Source organism: Coptis chinensis, chromosome 6 (assembly GCF_015680905.1).
Source record: "Coptis chinensis isolate HL-2020 chromosome 6, ASM1568090v1, whole genome shotgun sequence".
Taxonomy (NCBI): Eukaryota; Viridiplantae; Streptophyta; class Magnoliopsida; order Ranunculales; family Ranunculaceae; genus Coptis; species Coptis chinensis.
The window spans coordinates 27,690,998-27,711,890 of record NC_141461.1 but is presented as its reverse complement, the minus strand read 5'-3'; the positions used below and the strand labels follow the sequence as shown (position 1 = coordinate 27,711,890).

General features: G+C 37.1%; 1 protein-coding gene across 1 annotated transcript; it reads left to right on the top strand.

Annotated features, from left to right (window-relative positions):
• The first annotated feature begins 16,209 nt into the window (after positions 1-16,209).
• LOC147492405 (uncharacterized) lies at positions 16,210-18,844 on the top strand. Its single transcript, XM_086567496.1, has 5 exons — positions 16,210-16,949; positions 17,069-17,214; positions 17,425-17,720; positions 17,816-17,990; positions 18,099-18,844. Exons 1-5 carry the CDS (start codon positions 16,210-16,212, stop codon positions 18,842-18,844), a joined length of 2,103 nt encoding a protein of 700 aa, XP_086423622.1.
• Positions 18,845-20,893: the final 2,049 nt, after the last annotated feature.

Below are 20,893 nucleotides of genomic sequence, written 5' to 3'. Positions count from 1 at the left end.
CTTTTCTTGATAGATTGACAGTTTTCTTCAGAATGGACTTTATCTCTCTGTTGGAGACTTCCACTTGGCCACTTGTTTGTGGGTGATATGGACTAGCAACTTTGTGAGTAACTCTATACTTCTTCATTAAAAACCCAAAATTTTTATTACAAAAATGTGAACCCCCATCACTGATGATAGCTTTGGGGACACTAAAACGAGATAAAATATTTTTTTTTACAAATTTCACGACAGTCTTATAGTCATTTGAGCGACATGTGAGTGCCTCAATCCATTTGGACACATAGTCCATAGCGACTAGAATGTAGAGAAAACCTTGAGAAATAGGGAAGCGTCCTATAAAATCAATGCCCCGAACGTCAAAAATTTCCACAATTAAAATGGGATTTAGAGCATCATATTACATTTGGTAAAGCGACCTAGGTGCTGACAACGAATGCAAGCTTTGCAATGTTCGTGTGCATCGCGAAAAAGGGTAGGCTAGTAAAAACTACGTTGTAAAACCTTGGCCGTCATTTTCTTCCCACTGAAATGACCACCGCAAGATTGTTCATGGCAAAAAGATAACACGTCGGTGCGTTCCTAGTTGGGAATGCAGCGACGAATGAGTTGGTCGGAACAATACTTAAAGAGGTAGGGGTCATCCCAGAAATAATATTTTACAATGGATAAGAACATTTTACAATCAGGACATGACCAAGAGGAAGGAACTTCCTCAGTAACTAGGTAGTTAACGATATCTGTGTACCACGGAGAGGAGAAAATAGAGTACAAATGTTCGTCTGGGAATGAATCACAGATGGCTTCAGAATCACTATCAACGTCACCAACCAGCCTTGATAAATGGTCGGCCATAATATTTTCGGTTCCTTTCTTGTCTTTGATTTCCAGGTTGAATTCTTGTAAGAGAAGGATCTAGCGGAACAATCTCTGTTTCGCATCCTTTTTCGTGAGTAGGTACCGAAGTGCGGCATGGTCAGTATATACGATGGTGGATGATCCGACTAGGTAAGGACGAAATTTATCCAAAGCATATACAACAGCTAGGAACTCTTTCTCAGTTGTCGTGTAATTATGTTGAGCGTCATTAAGAGTTTTACTAGTGTAGCAAATGACAACGGGTTTGTCATCACGTCGTTGGCCTAGTACGGTGCCAATAGCAAAGTAGCTAGTGTCACACATCAGTTCAAATAGTTGAGACCAATCAGGGGGTTGAATGATAGGAGCGGTAGTCAATGCAGTTTTTAGAGTTTCAAAAGCTTGTTTGCAATTGAAATTGAAGTCGAAGATCGCATTCTTAAGCAGGAGATTGGTTAAGGGTCGAGCAACTTTTGAAAAATCTTGAATGATTCGCCTGTAAAACCCAACGTGCCTTAAAAAGGCATGGATATCGCGAACTGTTCGGGGGATAGGTAGCAAAGCAATTTTAACAATTTTAGCTTTATCAACTTCTATCCCTTCTTTCGAAACAACATGACATAGAACAATTCCTTTAGTAACCATGACATGACACTTCTCCCAATTAAGTACCAGATTTTTTTCTTCACAACGTGTTAACACTTTAAAAAGGGTGGATATGCAGTCATCAAAGGAATTTACATAAATGGAAAAGTCATCCATGAAGACTTCCATATAACGTTCCACCATATCACTGAAAATGTGAAGCATGTAGTGTTGGAAAGTGCTTGGGGCATTGCAAAGACGGAAAGGCATTCGTTTGTATGTAAAGGTTCTGAAGGGACATGTGAAAGTTGTCTTTTCTTGATCGGCGAGATCGATGACAATTTGGAATTAGCCGGAATACAAATCAAGAAAATGGTAGTAAGCATGACCGTCTAAACGTTCTAGCATCTGGTCAACGAAGGGAAGAGGGAAGTGATCTTTATGTGTTATGACATTAAGTTTGCTATAGTTAATGCAAATTCTCCATTTCACTGGAATGCGAGTGGAGATGCATTCATCATTTTCATTTTGCACAACTGTAATGCTAGACTTTTTGGGAACAACGTGGACAGGACTAACCCAGTCACTATTAGAGATAGGGTATATGATACCCGTATCAAGTAAACGTAAAACTTTCTCCCTCATCACCTCTTTCATGGCGGGGTTAAGGCGACGTTGCGGTTCTTGCAATGTCTTTGTGCCGTCATCCAGATGTATGTGATGAGTGCATACACTAGGGTCTATTCCTTTGATATCATCTAAGGACCATCTGATAACGGGGCGGTGTTCACGAATGACACGAATCAAACGTGCTTCTTCGTCGGTAGTCAAGTGAGAAGAAATTATTATAGGGTGACTACCATATGGATCGAGATGCACGTACTTCAAATAAGAGGGTAAAGGTTTTAAATCCGGAGTTAGAGGATTGGGGATCAAGGATTCATGAGGGGCCGTCTCTTCAATGGAAAAAAGCAAGTCCGATTTTTTTGAATCAGTTGGCAACGCAGCAGTAGGGTTAAATAGTGGTACTGACTCTAATAATGTGTGGACATCCTTAATGTACGAGTCATCGTCAAACTTAGGATTATCAAAAGAAAGAAATTGGTGTACCTCGTCTGGGGGAAAAGTGTTTGCGAAATATTCTTGTGCCAGACTATCAACCAGGCTAATCTCACCCTTAATATCAGGATCGGGAAGGTGTTTTATTAAGTTGAATACATTGACTTCTACAGAAAGGTTCCTAAAAGACATTGTCATTGAACCATCCCGACAATTGATGAGAGCGTTAGCAGTTACAAGAAATGGACGTCATAAAATGATTGGAATTGAGTCACATGCAACTTCGGTATCTAGAATGACAAAATCAACGGGGTAGTAAAAATTTTGGACCTTTACTAGGACGTTTTCTACTATGCCCTTTGGGTACTTGATGGAGCGATCCGCGAGTTGTAGGGTCAAGTTGGTAGGTTTTAATTCATGAAGACCTAACTGCTTAAATAAGTAGTAGGGAAGTAGGTTAACACTAGCACCCTAGTCTAAAAAGCGCGCGGTAATGATATACTTGTCTTGGCGTGCATGCATGGTACAGTTGGTCGACCTGGGTCTTTGTATTTAACTACACCATTGGTAGTAGTAATGGAGGGAAACTGCTCAGTGAGGAATGCTTGTTGAGGAATATTCGTTCGTCGTTTGTTGGTGCACATGTCCTTCAAAAAATTGGCATGCTTGGGCAAATGCTTAAGTGCATCTAAAAAAGGTAGGTTTATGGTCAAATTTTTGAAGGTTTCTCGGATCTCATCAAAATATTCGTCAGGTTTGTTCTTTGCCAAACGGGCAGGAAACAGAGTTTTGGGCAGAATCGTGCATATGGATCAGTGGCGTCTTTCCCTAAGGATGTGGAGGTAGATTTGGAAGGAACAACTTTGTTCGCTATATGTTGCGAGGTAGGAGTTGGAAGGACGTCAGCTGTAGCTTTTGTCGGTTCAATGTCTGGCATACGTATGTGATTGTCGACGGTTCGGCTAAAACGAAGAGTGGTGATGGCATTTACCTTACCCTGGCTGGAATTACTAGATCCTGCTCCATTTTTAAGTTCAAAGGCTGTTTTGTGGGCTTAGGGTTTGGAACTGCTTGGCTAGGAAACACGCGCTTTTGACTTTTATCCTGTGCTAACAGCTGAAGAGACTGTTGGATAGATGCTAGGATTTGAGATTGTTGATTCATGTAAGTCAGAAAAGTTTCAGCTGTTTTATCGGCAGTGGATTGTCCCAGTGGAGCAGCAGGAACAAGTTCACGGTTATTGTTTACGAGTTGATTTTGGTAGCCATAACCTGGATTAGCGGGAACAAGACTGCGGTTGTTTTGGTACCCTATATTGGCAGTGTTGGGAAACTGACTTTGCCCTTGCTAGAATTGTGGAGGATTTCCTTGACGGTAGGAATTGTAGTTTGTGGGTGGTCGTACAGGAGGGTTGTTGAAACCCGGAGGAGTTGGTTGTTGGGCAGGGGGACGCGAAGCCAAATTCGAATGTTGTCGCCAAGGTGCATTAGGGATGTTAAAAGCACAAGCCTCTTTAAATGGTTGGGAAGGGCACTCGTATGCCAAAGGACAATAAAAATTGGAGTGCTCAGGACTTAAGCAAAGAAGACATGGGGAAGCGTTGGCAGCCATGACTTGTTTGGGTTTTTGATCATTTACTTAAACCGAAAAAGCATCGACCTTTTTGGTTAGGGACTCGATCAGAGTTTTTAATTCCAGATCGGGTTTGACCTCAAACATAGACATAACTTTGGTATGAGTGTCTTTAGAAAACTTGGAAGTATCAGTGTCACCCCAATGGGTGTTTCGTGAAACCTATTTTTTGGGAAAAGTGTATGCTTCAGTAGCGCCTTTGTCCATGAAACAACCGCCGTTCATGATATCTAATGTCTCCTTTTGACGGTCAGAGAGACCATTAAAGAATGACCGGACTAAGACAGCTGTGTCGAGTTGATGTTTGGGACATTCGAGAAGCAGATCAGTAAATCTGCTCCATACTTTCGTAAAGGATTCCTGGGGATACTGGCGAAAGAATTGAATCTTCTGAAGCATCTCTGTAGTTTTCTTTTGAATATAGAACTTTATCATGAATGCTTGTACGAGTTTGGACCATGTGTCAAGGGATTGCGGCCCTTCGCCCGTGAGCCAAACCGAAGCTTTATCAGCTAAGGTTGAGGGAAACAACCTAAGTAAGACTTGTTCGTTGGTAACGATCGGATGGTGGAAAGTGGTGGCTACTTGCTGCATTTGACGAAGATGATTGTACGGTTTTTCATGGTCTAAACCGTGTTAAACAGGTAACAAACCGAAAACGTTTGGCGGAATGCAAAAATCACCTGCAATCTCATCGAGTTTGATGCAGGAAGCATGTCCTTCCTGTAAGGCAGTATAGAAGTCCGAAAGGGGTTTATCCACTATGGGATTTTCCTGGGCTATAACTATAGGAGATAATGGCAAAGGAGATACTTGATGAGGTTGGTTTACGGAGGAAGAACTATGTCTAAGGGATAACTTATGTAGTTGTTTATCGTATTTCTGATGACGATATGTAAGTTCTAATTCCTTATTAGTACCAGACCGTAGTCTCATGCAAACACAAATTTTGATTTTAGGCTCATAAGGAATGAATTATTACATGAGGATTAGTAATTAAGGAAGGAGGGAGGTGAACCACGTCACCTGAGCTGTTGCTAACGTGAGCAGGTAAGCTAGGATAATGTGTAAATATTCCAGCAGCCAGGTCACATGAGAGAATTGAGGGAGGTTTTCTGTGCTAGCACGTTCCTTAATCAGGCAACCTCAATCTTTCAAGTTTCCTAGACACTGATGGAATAGGATGATGATTTATGATAGTGTATTATGCGATTATTATTAAGATGATTATGTTGAGATTTTTATTATTAGTATTTTTTTATTTTTTTTAATTTTTTATTATTATTATTATTATTATTATTATTATTATTATTATTATTATTATTATTATTATTATTTATTTTATTTTATTTTATTTTTTTGAGTTTACGTAATTAATGTATTATGGAGACGTGATTACGAAACATGCAATTAAAGACGAGAGATGCGAAAATAGAAGACTAAGCATGCAATTAACACATGCTAGTTGTACACAGGAAGTCCACACATGCAACTCTATATTACTTATACGTGAATATAAACACGTTCTACGCATGCAATAATATATAGCTAAAAATACGTGCAACTAGATGTGAGCTAGGGGAATGTCGAGAACGAACTCATGCAAAGTAATACCGCGTACGTGAATGGATGTAATATACACATACAAAAATAATCAAAGCAGGTGGTTTGAAATTACGCAAACATCCAAATATATTCTAATCATATTAACCGTATTAATATGCAATGACGAACCACACATACCCAGAAAAAATTCCTATATATGTAACGAGAGCTCATGCCAACATACGAATATGCGATGTAAAACAGGTTATAGCAATCAACCAAATAATATCCTCGACAAAGTTTGAGGAGTTTAAGAATTCGAAACCTGGCATCTCGCGATTCCTCGTATAACAATCAAATTAACTCCTGAGCTCGTGAACTTACTGGATGGTGGATAAACAGGTCTAGAGAGTCCAAAATAGTACTGAGAAGGAAAGTGGCTTGGACTTGAAAATTGGAGTGTTGATACTCCAGGTTAGTCTCGCGCGCTACTATTATTGTCTCGTCCGAGACTGTAAGATCAATTCAATACTTCAACTTCCTACGGAATACTTAGACTGTGCTAATAATGATAAACAAGATTTGCTTCACAGATATCTGTTAGTAGAAAAAGAAAAGTTGGTACAAGCAGGTACGTAACATGTTAGTATCGCAAAACAAATGAAAATTGAAAAGATGAGGGGGTAGGAGAGGGTGGTTTTTCAATGATGTATTCCAGTTGTTACGTTAAATGTCCAGAGTCCTTAGGCATGCAGCAGCGCCATTTGATAATCGGTAATTTAATTTTTGATTCTTTTAAGTCCGAAGTTCGTAGTCCAAAGTCCAAAGTCCGTACCTTAAGGCTCGGCAAGGTTCACAACTGGATTTACAACTTATAGTGAGTAGGATTTTAGGTTATTTCTTAGGTTTAGAGAAATTAACGGTAATGCAAGTAACGTAAAATAATAACGATTGATTTCTACGTAAAATACATAGGGATAGAGATACAAGAAAAGGGTCAACCGTACTCATGCAAAAATTAGTTTCAACATGTAAGAGTACCACATCACTACAGCTCTAATCCGTCTTGAGTTCATAGACAAACCCGAGACGGCGTCGAGTATCGATCCCTAGTGAGATGCACGCATCTCTGAGCTCATCTCACTAGCATAAGGAGTTGAACTAATATTCCATCTTTGCAATATCATTTCAGCTCCTGGTTCGATTTTACATCAGCTGGACAAATCAGAGAGGTAACGGCCACCATAGGTTATCGCGCGAGACATTTTGGGTCTCTCGCGAGACTGTTCTGGAGCATCAACACTCCAAACTTAGACAGTCTCAATCATTTTTGGACCGGATGCATAATCTACACCTAATTCCTAAGTAGTGATTCTGGCACATTAAAGTGTCAATCCGGATCCTCACATGAACATCATTAACCCTCCCCTTTGGGAGGATTTAGCTCATGGTCATTGGATGGTTAATTGATTTTATTGTATATACTAAACAAGTAAATAAAGAACAGGGATTCAACTTGAATAAAATTTAGTTTTATAAAAGAGAGTACTTAGAGTACTTGATGCTTCAAAAGAAAAGATAAGCTACTAGAAGGAGAAAGCAACAACACGTATTGGAAATTAACCTAATACAAGAATATAAAGCTAAGTCCTAAAGTCTCAAACAAGATAAAGTCCCCTTCTCATATATATAGCCCTTTCACGTGAAGCCTCCCTTTATTTTTTTTTTTTTTCACTTGGCAACAATCCAAACTTTGTTTGTCTTTACTTGCTTTAATTTGTTTTTTTTTTTTTTTTTCATTTGCAACATCAAGTCATGCATGGATTTTTGTTTTGTCTTTTTCCTATTTGCAAGGTGGCACACAAGTGTCTTGCCACTTGTCGATGTATGTTGACTCATCACATATTGTGGGCCCACAAAGTGGGTCCACGTGCTGTGTCTAGTGGTGGCTCGGATTTTGACATTTTTACAACTTTCTGTCTTTGCGTGGAGCTCGTTGCCCTAGTCGTTCTGGCTGTTCACTTTCTGAACTCGGCGTCCATGTTTGAAAGATGTGAGCTTTGGAAGTTTGTTGCTTCTTTACATGTGGACCCATTCTGCACTGGTTTTGTCCCTTTGGAATCTTTGGCTCTAGTCAGGCTATGTTGGCTTCACTGGGGCTGAGTGGGAAGACTTCGAGTATGCACAATATTCTCGTACTTTGATGCATGTTTTATCATCATATTCACGTTAATTGTGAAAACCTGCAAAAGCACGAAAATATAATTATTTCATGATTATTAAACACATAATTAACAAAAATGCAATGTCTCTACGGGGGTTTAATATTACAGTTTTGGGTGCCTATCAGCTAGCAAATCGTGCGTCACATCCATCTGAACTTCGTCCAAATGCACAAATAGCCTCCCTGAAGGAGTTATCCTCTTATTATGATAAAATTTCAACACCAAATCCTCATGGTAGTACTCATCGGTAGAGTACCACATTCTATCCCACCCTCTAGCACGCATCTATGTACCATAAAATGGCTGGAATTGGTATGTGTTAAATGCAAATTCTAGCATGATTTATGCTGGTCTGGCCATTGGTAGGTTGAAATTTGAATACGGGTAGGGCTATAAGTAGGGGATGATGACGGGAAGGTGCTGTAAAAAACTTGATAAGGTCTATTTCGATGGAGGCGCATGGCGTGCTTGGATTTAGGTTATGATAGGCGCGGGTCTCGCTGGGATCGATTTAGGTCAGATCTAATTTCGTGTGGGAAGATAAAGTGAATGGGCTGGGGCACGAGGTTAAATGGGATGGTCAGTGGGGTGTAAATATCGTGGGTTGGGTGGAAAAATGAATTTTGGCCTAAGCCCAAATCTTTTCTAAAATACCCATCGTGTCCTGCTGCGTCGTAAAACTTAAAACTAAGATATCCGATTCTTTAGCAGTCTGATTTTTGCAAATAAGCTATGAAAATGATCAGTATGAAGAATGATATCTAATGATCTAGGAAAAACTTATATCTAACTATGGGTGACATATGAAATGGTAGAAGAATGCCTCAAAATACGTAAATGGCATAAGTTATGTGGGCGATGGAAAAATCTAGAAGACTAGATTGTGTCACACGAATCTATATGACTTAATGGCAGCTTAAACAAAGAAATAAAGTTGAGAGAACAAGGTGGGGTGATTACCCACCCCCAAACAAAATTTTGGAATAGGATGAAAAAATTTTGTTGTGGAGAAAAAGAAGGTCTTTCAAAGTCAGATACCCTAGACTTTTTAATCTATCTAATATTTATGGGTTTTATATTTTCTAATTTTTATGAAAATGATTTTTGAAAATCAAAGAATAAAGCAAATAAAAATGTAAATCACTTCATAGAGAAACACTACTAAAAAGAAACGAGAAAAAGTACAAGAAATGTATGCATGAATTATATGAACGTGGACTAAGGATCCAGTACTTACAACCACACACTCAGAAAGAAGGGTTCGGTTACCTTAATGGAATACTCCCAAAATATAGAATATGGATAGGAAGTACACCAAGTATAGAGGGCTAGTCCTCATAAATAAGGTATTGTAGAAGGGTTTCTTCTACAGCTGGCGACCTTAATTCAGGGAAATATTTTAAGCGTTGGCCATTTACTTGAAAGGTACTATTATCCTTGGGATTTACCAAGGTAATTTCCCCGTGAGGGATGACATCAGTAACTAGAAAAGGTCCGGACAAACATGTTTTTAATTTACCAGGAAAAATATGCAAACATGAGTTATATAGCAAAACTTTTTGACCAAGATCAAACTTTTTATGCAAAATATGTTTATCATGAATACATTTCATGTTAGCTTTATAATCTTTCGCTAAATCATAAGAATTGCTACAGATTTCTTCAAGCTCATTTAATTGTAATTTGCGCTTGACACCAGCGGCGTTAATGTTGAAATTAAAACTTTTAATACCCCACAGGGCACGGTATTCCAACTCAACAGGCAAGTGACAAGGTTTACCAAAAACTAAGTGGTAGGGTGACATACTAATAGGTGTTTTAAAAGCCGTTCTTTATGCACATAAAGCATCTGTTAGGCGTCTAGACCAGTCTTCCATATCGGGATTAACTGTCGTTTCTAATATCTTTTTAATTTCTCTATTGGACACCTCTACTTGGCCACTAGTTTGTGGGTGATACAGAGTCGCCACCTTATGGGTAACTCCATATTTCTTGACTAAAGCTTTAATAACTCTTATTACAAAAATATTTTTCTCCATCACTAATGATGGCTTTAGGTACGCCAAAACGTGAGAAGATATACTCCTTCATAAACAATACTACAATTTTATGGTCATCACTACGACAAGCCATGACTTCAATCCATTTAGAAACGTATTCTATAGATACAAGAATATAAATGAAACCATGCAAAATGGGAAACGGGCCCATGAAATCAATACCCCAAACATAAAAAATCTCCACAATGAGAATGGGATTTAAGGGCATCATATTACGTTGAGTAATATGCCCAAGTTGTTGACATCTAATACACACTTTGTAGTGTGCATGGGCATCTTGAAACTGGGTCGGCAAATAAAAGTAGCATTGAAGAACTTTGGCGGCAGCTTTCTTTCCAGTAAAATGACCCCGCATTATTGTTCATGGCAGAAGGATAAGACTTCATTGTGCTCCCACTGGGGAATGCAACGATAAATTATCTGATCCCTACAATACTTTAAAAGGCAGGGTTCATCCCAATAGTAAAACTTAACTTTGGCAAAAAATCTCTTGCATTCATTCCTGGACCATATCTCAGGAATGATCTCGGACACTATAAAATTAACTATGTCAGCATACCAAGGTGTAGAAAAAATAGAATAAAGATGCTCATCCAAAAAAGAGTCAGATATTAATTTGGAATTACTGTCATCCTCATTAGTTAACATAGATAAGTGATCTGCAACTACATTTTCGGCTCTTTTTTTTACCCTTAATTTCTAAGGTAAATTCAGTTAGGAGAAGAATCTAACAGATCGATCAATCTCTGTTTAATTAGCATTATTCTTAGTGAGAAGGTACTTAAGCACGACATGGTCTGTATAGATGATAGTCGTGGAACCGACCAAGTAGGGATGGAACTTATCTAAGGCATAGACAACATCTAGAAATTCCTTTTCAGTAGTAGTGTAATTACGTTGAGCATCATTTAAGGTTTTACTAGCATAAAAAATAATTGTGGATTTATTATCTAACTTCTGTCATAGCACAGCACCAACGGTATAATCACTAGCATCACACATAAGTTTAAAAGGTTTTGACCAGTCTGGTGGTTGTATTATAGGTGCAGAGATTAAAGCGGCTTTTAAAGTTTTTAAAAAGCCTGCTTGCAGTCATAATTAAAATTAAAAATGGCATCTTTTAAAAGCAATTTTGTTAAAGGCTTAACTATTTTTGAAAAATCTTTTATGAAACATCTGTAGAAACATGCATGGCCTAGAAAGGCCCTAATATCATAGACAATCCGTGGTATAGGCAGAGACGCTATCTTATCTCTTTTAGATTTATCTACTTCTATTCCATTTTTAGAAACAATATGATCTAAAACTATGCCTTTATTGACAATAAAATGACATTTTTCCTAGTTTAAGACTAAGTTCTTTTCCTAACACCGTTTCAAAACTTTAGACAGATTTGAAAGACAATCTTCAAAGGAATGACCATGAATGGAAAAATCCATAAACACTTCCATGAATTTCTCCACCATGTCACTAAAAATATTAATATGTAGCATACAACGCTGGAAAATACCAGGTGCATTACAAAGGCCAAAGGGCATTCTTTTATATGCATACGTACTAAAGGGACATGTGAATGTAGTCTTCTCTTTGTCATCAGGGTCAATAATAATATGGAAATAGCCAGAGTAGCCATCTAAAAAACAATAGTAAGCATGGCCGACTAGACGTTCAAACATTTGGTCAACAAAGGGTAAAGGAAAGTGATCCTTACGTGTCATAGCATTAAGCTTCCTATAATCAATACAAATCCGCCATGTTATATGAATTCAGGTGGAAACTAACTCTCTATCGACATTACGAATGACGGTAACACCAGATTTCTTAGGGACTACATGAACTGGGCTCACCCATTCACTATCTGAGATGGGGTATATAATGCCAGCATTGAGTAATCTCAAAACTTCTGCTCTAACTACCTTTTTCATGGCAGGGTTCAAATGACATTGTGGCTCACGGGAGGTTTTCGCATTATCTTCCAAATGTATGCGATTTTTGCATACACTAGGGTCAATACACTTAATGTCGTCTAAAGACCAACCAATCGCAGAACGATGTTCACGAATAACCCTAATCAAATTTGCCTCTTCAGTAGCAGATAACTGAGATGATATGATAATCGGATGAGTGCCATCCGGATCTAAATGAATATACTTCAACTGGGAAGAGGTTTAAGCTCAGGGGTGGGAGGAGTGGGAATGAGGGATTCAGGAGGGTCTTCCTCCTCTACAATGCAGATTTGTTCAGGAATGAGTTCTTCAAACTCAGGAGCTAGATCGTGGATAAGAGTAGATTCTAAAAGGGCATGTACTTCTTGGATGTAAGAATCTTCAGTACTGCCAACTGAAAGAAATTGGTGCATCTGATTATCGGGAAAAGTTTTGTTAAAATAATCTTGGGCAAGGCTCTCTATCATGCTAATTTTGCCATCTATAGTCGTGTTTGGTGTCTGTTGTATTATCTTAAAAACATTTACCTCAAGTAAGGTTTCTAAAGGAAATATACATCGAACCATTGCGGCAGTTAATGAGGGCATTGGCGGTTGCCAAGAAAGGACACCCTAAGATGATAGGAACAGAGTCATGAGTGACTTCTATGTCTAGAATGACAAAATCGGTTGGATAATAGAAGTCTTGAACTTTAACAAGAATATTTTCAACTATGTCCTTAGAATACTTAATCGAACGATCGGCTAACTGCAATGTCATTTTAGTTGGTAACTTGGTTTTAGAGCATGTATACCTAGTTGTTTATAAAGGTAAAATAGGAGTAAGTTAACACTCACCCCTAGATTTAGAAGAGTAGTTGTGGTGAAAGTATCGCCTAAGGTGCATTGCACAGTAGGACGACTAGGGTCGTTGTACTTAATGATTCCGTTGTGCTCAGATAAAGAGGGAAATTGTTATGTTAAGAAGGTTTCTTTAGGTATGTTTGTTTTCCTCTTAATGGTGTACAAATCTTTAAGAAACTTAGCGTGTTTTGGAAGACATTTTGTGGAATCGAGAAAATGTAGGTTTATAGTTAAATTTTTGAAAACTTTCCTAATCTTGTCAAAAATATCGTCCTTCTTTAGTATGGCTATTCTCTGGGGAAACGGGGGTTTTTCCCTATATTTAGCATAAAGGTCATTTTGAGTATTGCCCTTTTCTTTAATTGTTGTCAGTTTCCCCTTAGGTTGAGGTTTAACAGGTACTTCTACCAACCTAGGGAAACTCAGGGTAACATCATAGCGGACCGGAACAACGGAATATCATAGCAGAACAACATACCCTTAAAGAGGAGAAGCAAACCTTTTAGCAGGAGCAGCGACGTTTTCAGCATAATGTCACAAGAACACTGCAGAGCATCAGAGATGCTCTCCCGTATAGTGATAGACATGCCAGGCCTCGACGTCAGCAAGGAGAAGGATCTTCTAGACATCGAGATGAGTCACACATGGATTCTGACTAGGATTCCTAGTGTCTGTATAGTTGGATCTATTTATTTTTATGTTTCCTTTTCACGTGTATGACGTAGTATAAGTTTAACTTTATGTTTAATATTATCTGCTTGTTTTATTTTGTTTTTTCTTGTGGAATTTGGTTTATGAGTAGGAGGTAAAATAGATACATCATGCCAAAATTTTCCCTTTTTCTTTCACGCATATTTTCAAAAATACAAAAACCCAAAAAGATTTTATAATAGAATAAATATCCCTAGAACAATAAACCAGTATTTCTCGTTCTATATCAAACACTTATTTAGGGGTGGCGTATTTTCATCAAGAAAAACAGAATACAGGTCTATCGCCGTTTTTGCTCATGTTTCTATGGTAATCTCTTTCTTTATCTCTTCATATTTTGAGGACAAGCATAGTTCTATCATTGAGTTGGTATAATAATATTTTGTAAAAACTAGGCATTTTCTATATAGTATATATAGTAGTATATTTCTTCCTTTAAAAAAATAAAATAAAAAATCGAAAAAGACCAAAAATATTTTTCCGTTTAGTCTTAAAAAGTCTTGTTTCTTTTTTCTATGATGAATAAAAAGTTTAGAAGTCTAATTATAATAATAGAGTAAGGACTTTGATAAACACGTAAATGTTACATATATTTACACCCAATTTCATATTAGTTACTTTGTTTAATTAATTTGTTTGATTTAGTTAGTGTGTTTTTAGTGATTTTCCAGGATCGGAGTTAACTTGATTAAAAGTGTTGAAACTGCCGAGATTTAAAGATATTAGTGTGTGTACGTTGATCTAGTTCAGTGGAGGTGCAAAATATATAAAGTCAGTTTGAAGGAGTTAGCTATAAAAGCTCATGTGCTAAAGACCAGCGTTGCCATGAAGTTCATTGGACATGTGACCAGCAAAAGGTGGAACCTTACTTTAAAGATTTATCATGAGCCAAGGTGTGGATTGTATTTGTTAGCTTATGGGCCAAAGTTAAGTTCAGGCCCAAGAATTACAAACCATACCATGTTCAAGACTAAAACCCACACAACCAACTAATGGCCATACCATTCACCGTCCATCCTAAAGCACTCGATCACCACCTTCTATTCTCCTTCACTCACGAATAGAAACAAAAAGAAACAGAAAGAGAAACAAAAGACGGACACTCCTAGTTCCACTCAAATTGATCGAAACCGAATCTCTCGTCACCGAATTAGACAATTCCAATTCTAATCAAACACTACCCCATACCCTAGCCAAACCATATATATACAATGGGAAAAACCAAAACAGGGGGATTGATCGGCAGACGAAGTAAAGCGAAAGATTGGAGAACCGAAAATTAGAGCTGATCAACAAAACAGAAATACGAAGAAGGAAGAAGAGTACCTCACCGTCGACATGAGTTCTCCTAACCTTTTCTTTATTTTGAGTTCAATTATTATGTGTAACTAAACCCAAGTCTAGGGCTTAGATGAAGCCCTGTACTACTATTTGTGTATTGGGATTAAATTTAATGATTACCAGTTAGTTTAAAATTGTTTTATTCTTCTAAGTTCATAAATTAATAGTAAACTTATATCGTCCTTCATATAGTATGTCAGGCATGGGATATAGTTTGATATTTGTTGTTATTAGTTAAGCTTGTGTTGACTGTTGATGTCAAGTTTAGATATTCTTTGTGTCGTAAAAAGACGAGTAATCTTTTAAGCTTGATAATTAGTGCTAAACTCTTAGAAGATTCATGTTTAGCTAAGATTTATCATAATCATATCTCCGGGATAGCAGTTGATTCTCATCGATAATGCTACTCGTATAAATCTGGAACATTGAATTTGATTCTAAATATACAAACAAAAGTGTAAGGTGGATTTGATAGTCCTAGAATTCTCTTCCCTTGGTAAAACTCAATTGTTTAATTTATTATTTTCGTAAACATAGTTAAATTAATTAGCTTTAGTTAATAGTAATTCCAAATTTCTATGAAACAACATTGTCGAATTAGGTTAGGTAATATTTTAGTATTCAATTGTCCGTAAGTAGCAATCTCTGTGGGATCGATTCGTTCACCACAACTATTTTCAATGATAGCTGTGCGCTTGCAGTTTAATTATAAGGTTAGATTAGTCTATTAATTTAGACCGACTAAGTACCTATCATGTTTTTGGCGTCGCTGCCGGGGATTGTAGTAGTACAATTTAGTTTTAAAGTTTTATTTATCTTGATTCGTAGTTTAAGTTTAGTCGTAGTTTAATTATTTCTTAGTTTTCGTGTCTAATTTTGATTTTCGCAGGCAGTAAGCAAAGAATTTTTCTTATAAAGTTGATAGTCATGATTTTCTTGTGGACTTTTGGGAAGTCACTTGCTTGTCGTCACCCGACGTCGCAAGTTGCCCTCGAAGGCTCACGCTGGAGGTACGTCTCTATCTTTTGTGGGATTGAACTTTGTTTGCTTTGTGTGTTTTGCCTGTTTTTATTGTTTCTTGCATTTAGGAAGGTTAATTCACATTTGACCAGCCTTAGGCATTTTGCATTAAGATAGGTTTTAACCCACTCACTAGGAAAACCTTCTGACACGTGGATCGAGTGACAATGCTTTTGCACAAGAACTGGAAATCGTGTTATTTGGGTTTAGGAGCAAATATATTCATCATTATTTAAAATTCAATTGCATTTCATATAATTGGTTGATATTATTTGTGTGAGTGCGTTATTTGTTAGAGTCTTAGGAGTGATTTTAGTTTTGCTAGTGTGTCGTCATATAGTCTAAAAAAAAAAGTGTGTCCTCATATAGTCTAAAAAAAAAAAAAATGGACGAAGGAGGCAATAATAACGAAGTTGTTACCCAATTACCTAGATCCATTAAGGAGTTTATCTATCCCAGTAGGACAACTCGATCGTCTTGCATCGTTCCTCCACCGACCAATGCTAATCATTTTGAGTTAAAACCCAATCTACTTGGGCTACTTCCTAAGTTTAGGGGAACGGATGAGGAAGATCCTTATCTTTACATAAGGGAATTTGAGCATATTTGTGGGACTATTAAGCTTCAGCAGTTTAGCGATGAGGCTATAAAACTGAAGTTATTCGCTTTTTCTCTTAAGGAGAAAGCGAAGAGTTGGTTTCACACTCTTCCATCTAATTCCATAGCTACATGGGAAAGATTATGCATTGTGTTCTTAAAGAATTTTTTCCTTAATCATAAGGCAACTACTTTTAGAAAAAATTTATCATCTTTTTGCCAAGTTGATGGAGAGTCATTATGGAAGTGTATGGAGAGATTCAAAGACATGCTCTTGCAGTGTCCTAACCATAGCATAAAGAAGGGTAGGCTGATGCAGATTCTCTATGAGGGTTTTGATTTTAGCTTTAAGGCTATGATTGAGACCATGAGTACTGGAGATTTATGTGATAAGATTGTAGATGAAGCGTGGACCTTTTTAGAAGAAGTCTCTGATAATGTCCAGCAATGGGAAACTAGTCGTGAGCCTAAGAAGGTGGCTAGTAGTACTACAAAGAATGTTATGTTTCACGTTAATAAGGATTTGATGTGAATGCCAAAATAGCTGCCTTAGTTAGAAGAGTTGAGGCTCTTGAGCTAGAAAAGGAGACAAAATCTCCAACTTAAGTTAATAATGTTGAGACCTCTGGTTGTCTTTTGTGCGATAGTTTTGATCATGTTATTGATAATTTCCCTGGCATGACTGCACAAGTCAATGCCTTTAACACGTACCAGAACCCAAGCAACAACTCCATTTCTAATAATAGTTATAACCAAGGGTGGCGTAATAACCCTAATTTGTCTTGGTCTAAGGGTATACACCAAGGAGGTCCAGTTAGTAACTCAAATCCAATGCAACATTATGCACCCCAACCACCTACACTTTCAGCTTTAGAGGAATCCCTTGCTCAATTAGCACAAAATACTATAAAGTTTCAGGAAACAACCCAACAATTTCAAAAAGATACCCAATAGAGTTTGTATTCAAACTCGCAATATATTGCCAAGTTGGAAATTCAAATAGGTCAACTTGCAAATGCTTTGAGTGAGAGGGAGAAAGGTAATCTTCCTATTCAGCCAGTAGCTAATCCAAATGGTCAGTATGAGATAGGCTCTAACTTGAGCCAAGGGCACTACCATGAGCAAGTAAAGTCGATTACTACGCTTAGGAGTGGAAAACATGTTGATAATAAGGTTGAGATGCCTAGGGTAGAGGTTAGGTCTGATTTGGGAGAGCGTGAGAGTGAGGTGAGTGATATTAGTGGTCCTCATGCTAGTGAAGCATCTAGGAAACTTTCTATTCCTATGGAGTCTGGTCATGTGCCGCATTATATACCAAAAGCTCCTTTTCCTCAAAGATTGGTTCAAGCAACGAAGTAATACAATCTAATGAAATTTTGGATGTTTTTAAAAAGGTTCATATAAATATTCCATTTCTTGAGGCTATTAAGCAAGTTCCTACCTATGCCAAATTCTTAAAAGATTTGTGTACTATGAAACGTAAGATGCATGTGCAAAAGAGAGATTTTCTTACAGAACAAGTAAGCTCAATCATTCAATACAAAACTCCACCTAAGTTTAAGGATCCAGGTTGTCCCACCATTTTGTGTGTTATAGGAAGCTATAAAATAAAGCAAGCTTTAGTTGATTTGGGAGCGAGTGTGAATTTACTCCCTTATTCTGTGTATGTGCAATTAGGATTGGGAGAGCTTAAGTCCACTCCAATAACACTACAACTAGCTGACAGATATGTTAAAATCCCGCGTGGTGTCATTGAAGATGTTTTGATTCAGGTAGATAAATTTTATTTTCCTGTGGACTTTGTGGTTCTTGATACTCAACCTGTCCAAAATGCTAATGGAAATATTCCTGTGATTCTTGGTAGACCATTTCTGGCTACAGCTAATGCCATTATAAATTGTAGGAATGGTGTCATGAAAGTTTCTTTTGGTAATATGACAGTCGAGCTTAATGTTTTTGATGTGAGCAAACAACTTGGAGAGTTAGAGAATATATATGAGGTTAATATGATCGAGACTGCTAGCAAACAATTAAGCACTAATAATGATGCTAGTTCGATTTTGGATGATGATTTTTGGTTGTCTGATAGTGATGATGATGATGTACTAAAAGCGGTGGTGGATACTCTATCTGATGAACTCTCTCTTGATAGTACTCTTGAAGTTAACTCTTCATGTCCTAATTCTATCGTCCCTCTCTCTAATACTTCCATTCCATGTTTTGCCCCTAGCTGTGTTGTTGTAGTGAATGATTTTCATGAGAAATTTCCTAAGGATTATCTTGAATTGTTAGAGAAAAATAAGCAATTACTCGAGGAAAATGAGAAGTTGTCTGAAAGGATACTATCTCTTGAGAGTGAAAACATTGTTTTGAGTTCCAAAGCAAATGAGTTTATGCATGTTGCTAATAAATTGAAAGCGTAGAATGAAACTCTTAGTGATAGGAATAAATCTTTGGAATGTGAGTTTGACATGATTAAGGAAAGGCAAAAATCTATTGAAACTGATTTTGATCTTTTAAAGAAGAATTTCGACTCGAATATGACATTTCCAAATCTGTGTAATGGTGTTGAAATTTTGGATACAATCCCAAGTGTTGGGGAGTGTTCCAGTGATCATGATCATCTTATTTCTTGTTATAAGTCAGCTCCATCTTCTTTAGAACGTGTCTCAACTACTGTCCCTTCCACTACTCATATTGAACGTCCTAAGCCTCTCGTTGTTTGTTATTATTGTGGTGGTGAAAGGCATATTAAGTATCATTGTCAGGTTAGAAAATGAGCATTTCAGTCTTGGTATAAATCTACTAGTGTAAACCAGGGTAACTCTTTGAACTAGGTTCCACAATCAGGTATTTCACCTCATGACCATCCTAGTAAGTTTGTCACAACTAATTCGCTTCCTAACTCTTCTTTGGAATCTGCCTATAGTCTACCTATGACTCATACTAAGAAAAGAAAAGTAAGATTTAAACAAACAGACCCTAGACACTTTCCAACTAATGTACGTACCGTTTGAGTGAGAAAAGATGACTTGACAGTGTTGTCAGATTTGCGAAGATCTGATGGTATTATCACAATTTGTTAAGTGCTAATCTCATGTTAACCTAAGGTTCTTTGCATTTGCATATCTTATTAGGTGATACATAGTTAGGTGTGTGTTTTGTCTAGGTTTGCATCTGCTAGAGACGTTAACTGTAGTGCTTGTGGGAGGTAACCCATATTTTCTTTTTATTTTTGTTGAGTCTTTTGTGCACGTGTATCATGCATTCCACTCTAGCACTTTTTAATTTCTCCATTGTTTTGGAGACATGTAACTCTATGGAATGAGACACATAACACATTTTAGTCGTTGTAGTAATTAGGTTCCTTTTATATTATCATTGTTATATCTTTTGTGAGGTACTAATTTCTACAGGTGACTCAGAGATGTTATTATTTTTCGTTCTTGGCGCTCTTGGTAACCTATTTCCTTATATACTTTTACTTGTCCATGTTGTTATCTTTTAAATTACGAATCTATGTTAACATTGAGGACAATGTCTTTGATAAATTTGGGGGTGGGAACAAAATGTTTGTTTAGCGAAAAATAAATATGTCCAACATGGTATGATTAATTGTGATTTTCTATGATGAGAAATTTTAAAAAAATTTGATTTCTAAAGCCACTGATTTTCAAGGAATCTATAAAGTTAAGAATCACTTTTGAAGTTATTGTTGCTTTCAGACTATTTTCTACCTCTAGAAATAGATTTTTGTTGATGAAAGTCCAAGCCAAAGTGAAATTTGCACTATTAGCCACCTGATACACATCAAATTGAAGAGTAATTTAATCTCCTAGTGAACTAGAAGAGGAATATAGAGACTTAAGTTGTGGGACTTGAGCCTTTGAATTTCTTGGAGAGTCTTTACGTAAATTCAAAGTCCAAGTTGACTCGATCATTCTTCTGTGCTTAAATTCATTGTATAGTCTCATATTATTTTTTTTTTCTGTTTTGGTCGATCACAAAATGACATCAACTGGGGAGATAGCCATTAGGTCTTGTAGTCTTTTTGAAGCAGAATATCATACTGATAAGTCAAGTAGTAAGCCAATTAGCTTTTATCTATACCACCTAGTAGGATCATCATGTTAACCCTTTTGAGCCTTATATTATTAAGCCTTTTCTTCTTAAACCAATTATCCTTAACCCAACTCCAAATAAGGAGTGTAAACTCATATTATTAGCCTTACCCATATTTATGAGGATTTCTAAAGAACTAAGGAGAAAGCTAGAAGAAAGAAGATTTAGAAGGAAAATTTACCAAAATCAAATGAAGAAAATCATTCATTTTGCTCAAAATGATTAAATAGAAAAAGAAAAAGAAATCATTGAGCAGAAGTAGTGAGAAAGTCAAGTAATGTGGACTACAAAGTGAAGAAATTTTTCCAAGAAGATCAAGTACAAAAAAAGTCTTTAGTATATTCTCAGAA

What these genes read in the sequence shown, in the direction of transcription:
- LOC147492405 (XM_086567496.1), top strand. Translation starts at nt 16,210, where the DNA reads ATGGACGAAGGAGGCAATAATAACGAAGTTGTTACCCAATTACCTAGA. An exon ending in TAATTTGTCTTGGTCTAAGG is followed by an intron (nt 17,215 to 17,424) that starts GTATACACCAAG and finishes AAATTCAAATAG; the next exon opens with GTCAACTTGCAAATGCTTTG. An exon ending in TTCCTATGGAGTCTGGTCAT is followed by an intron (nt 17,721 to 17,815) that starts GTGCCGCATTAT and finishes GTTTTTAAAAAG; the next exon opens with GTTCATATAAATATTCCATT.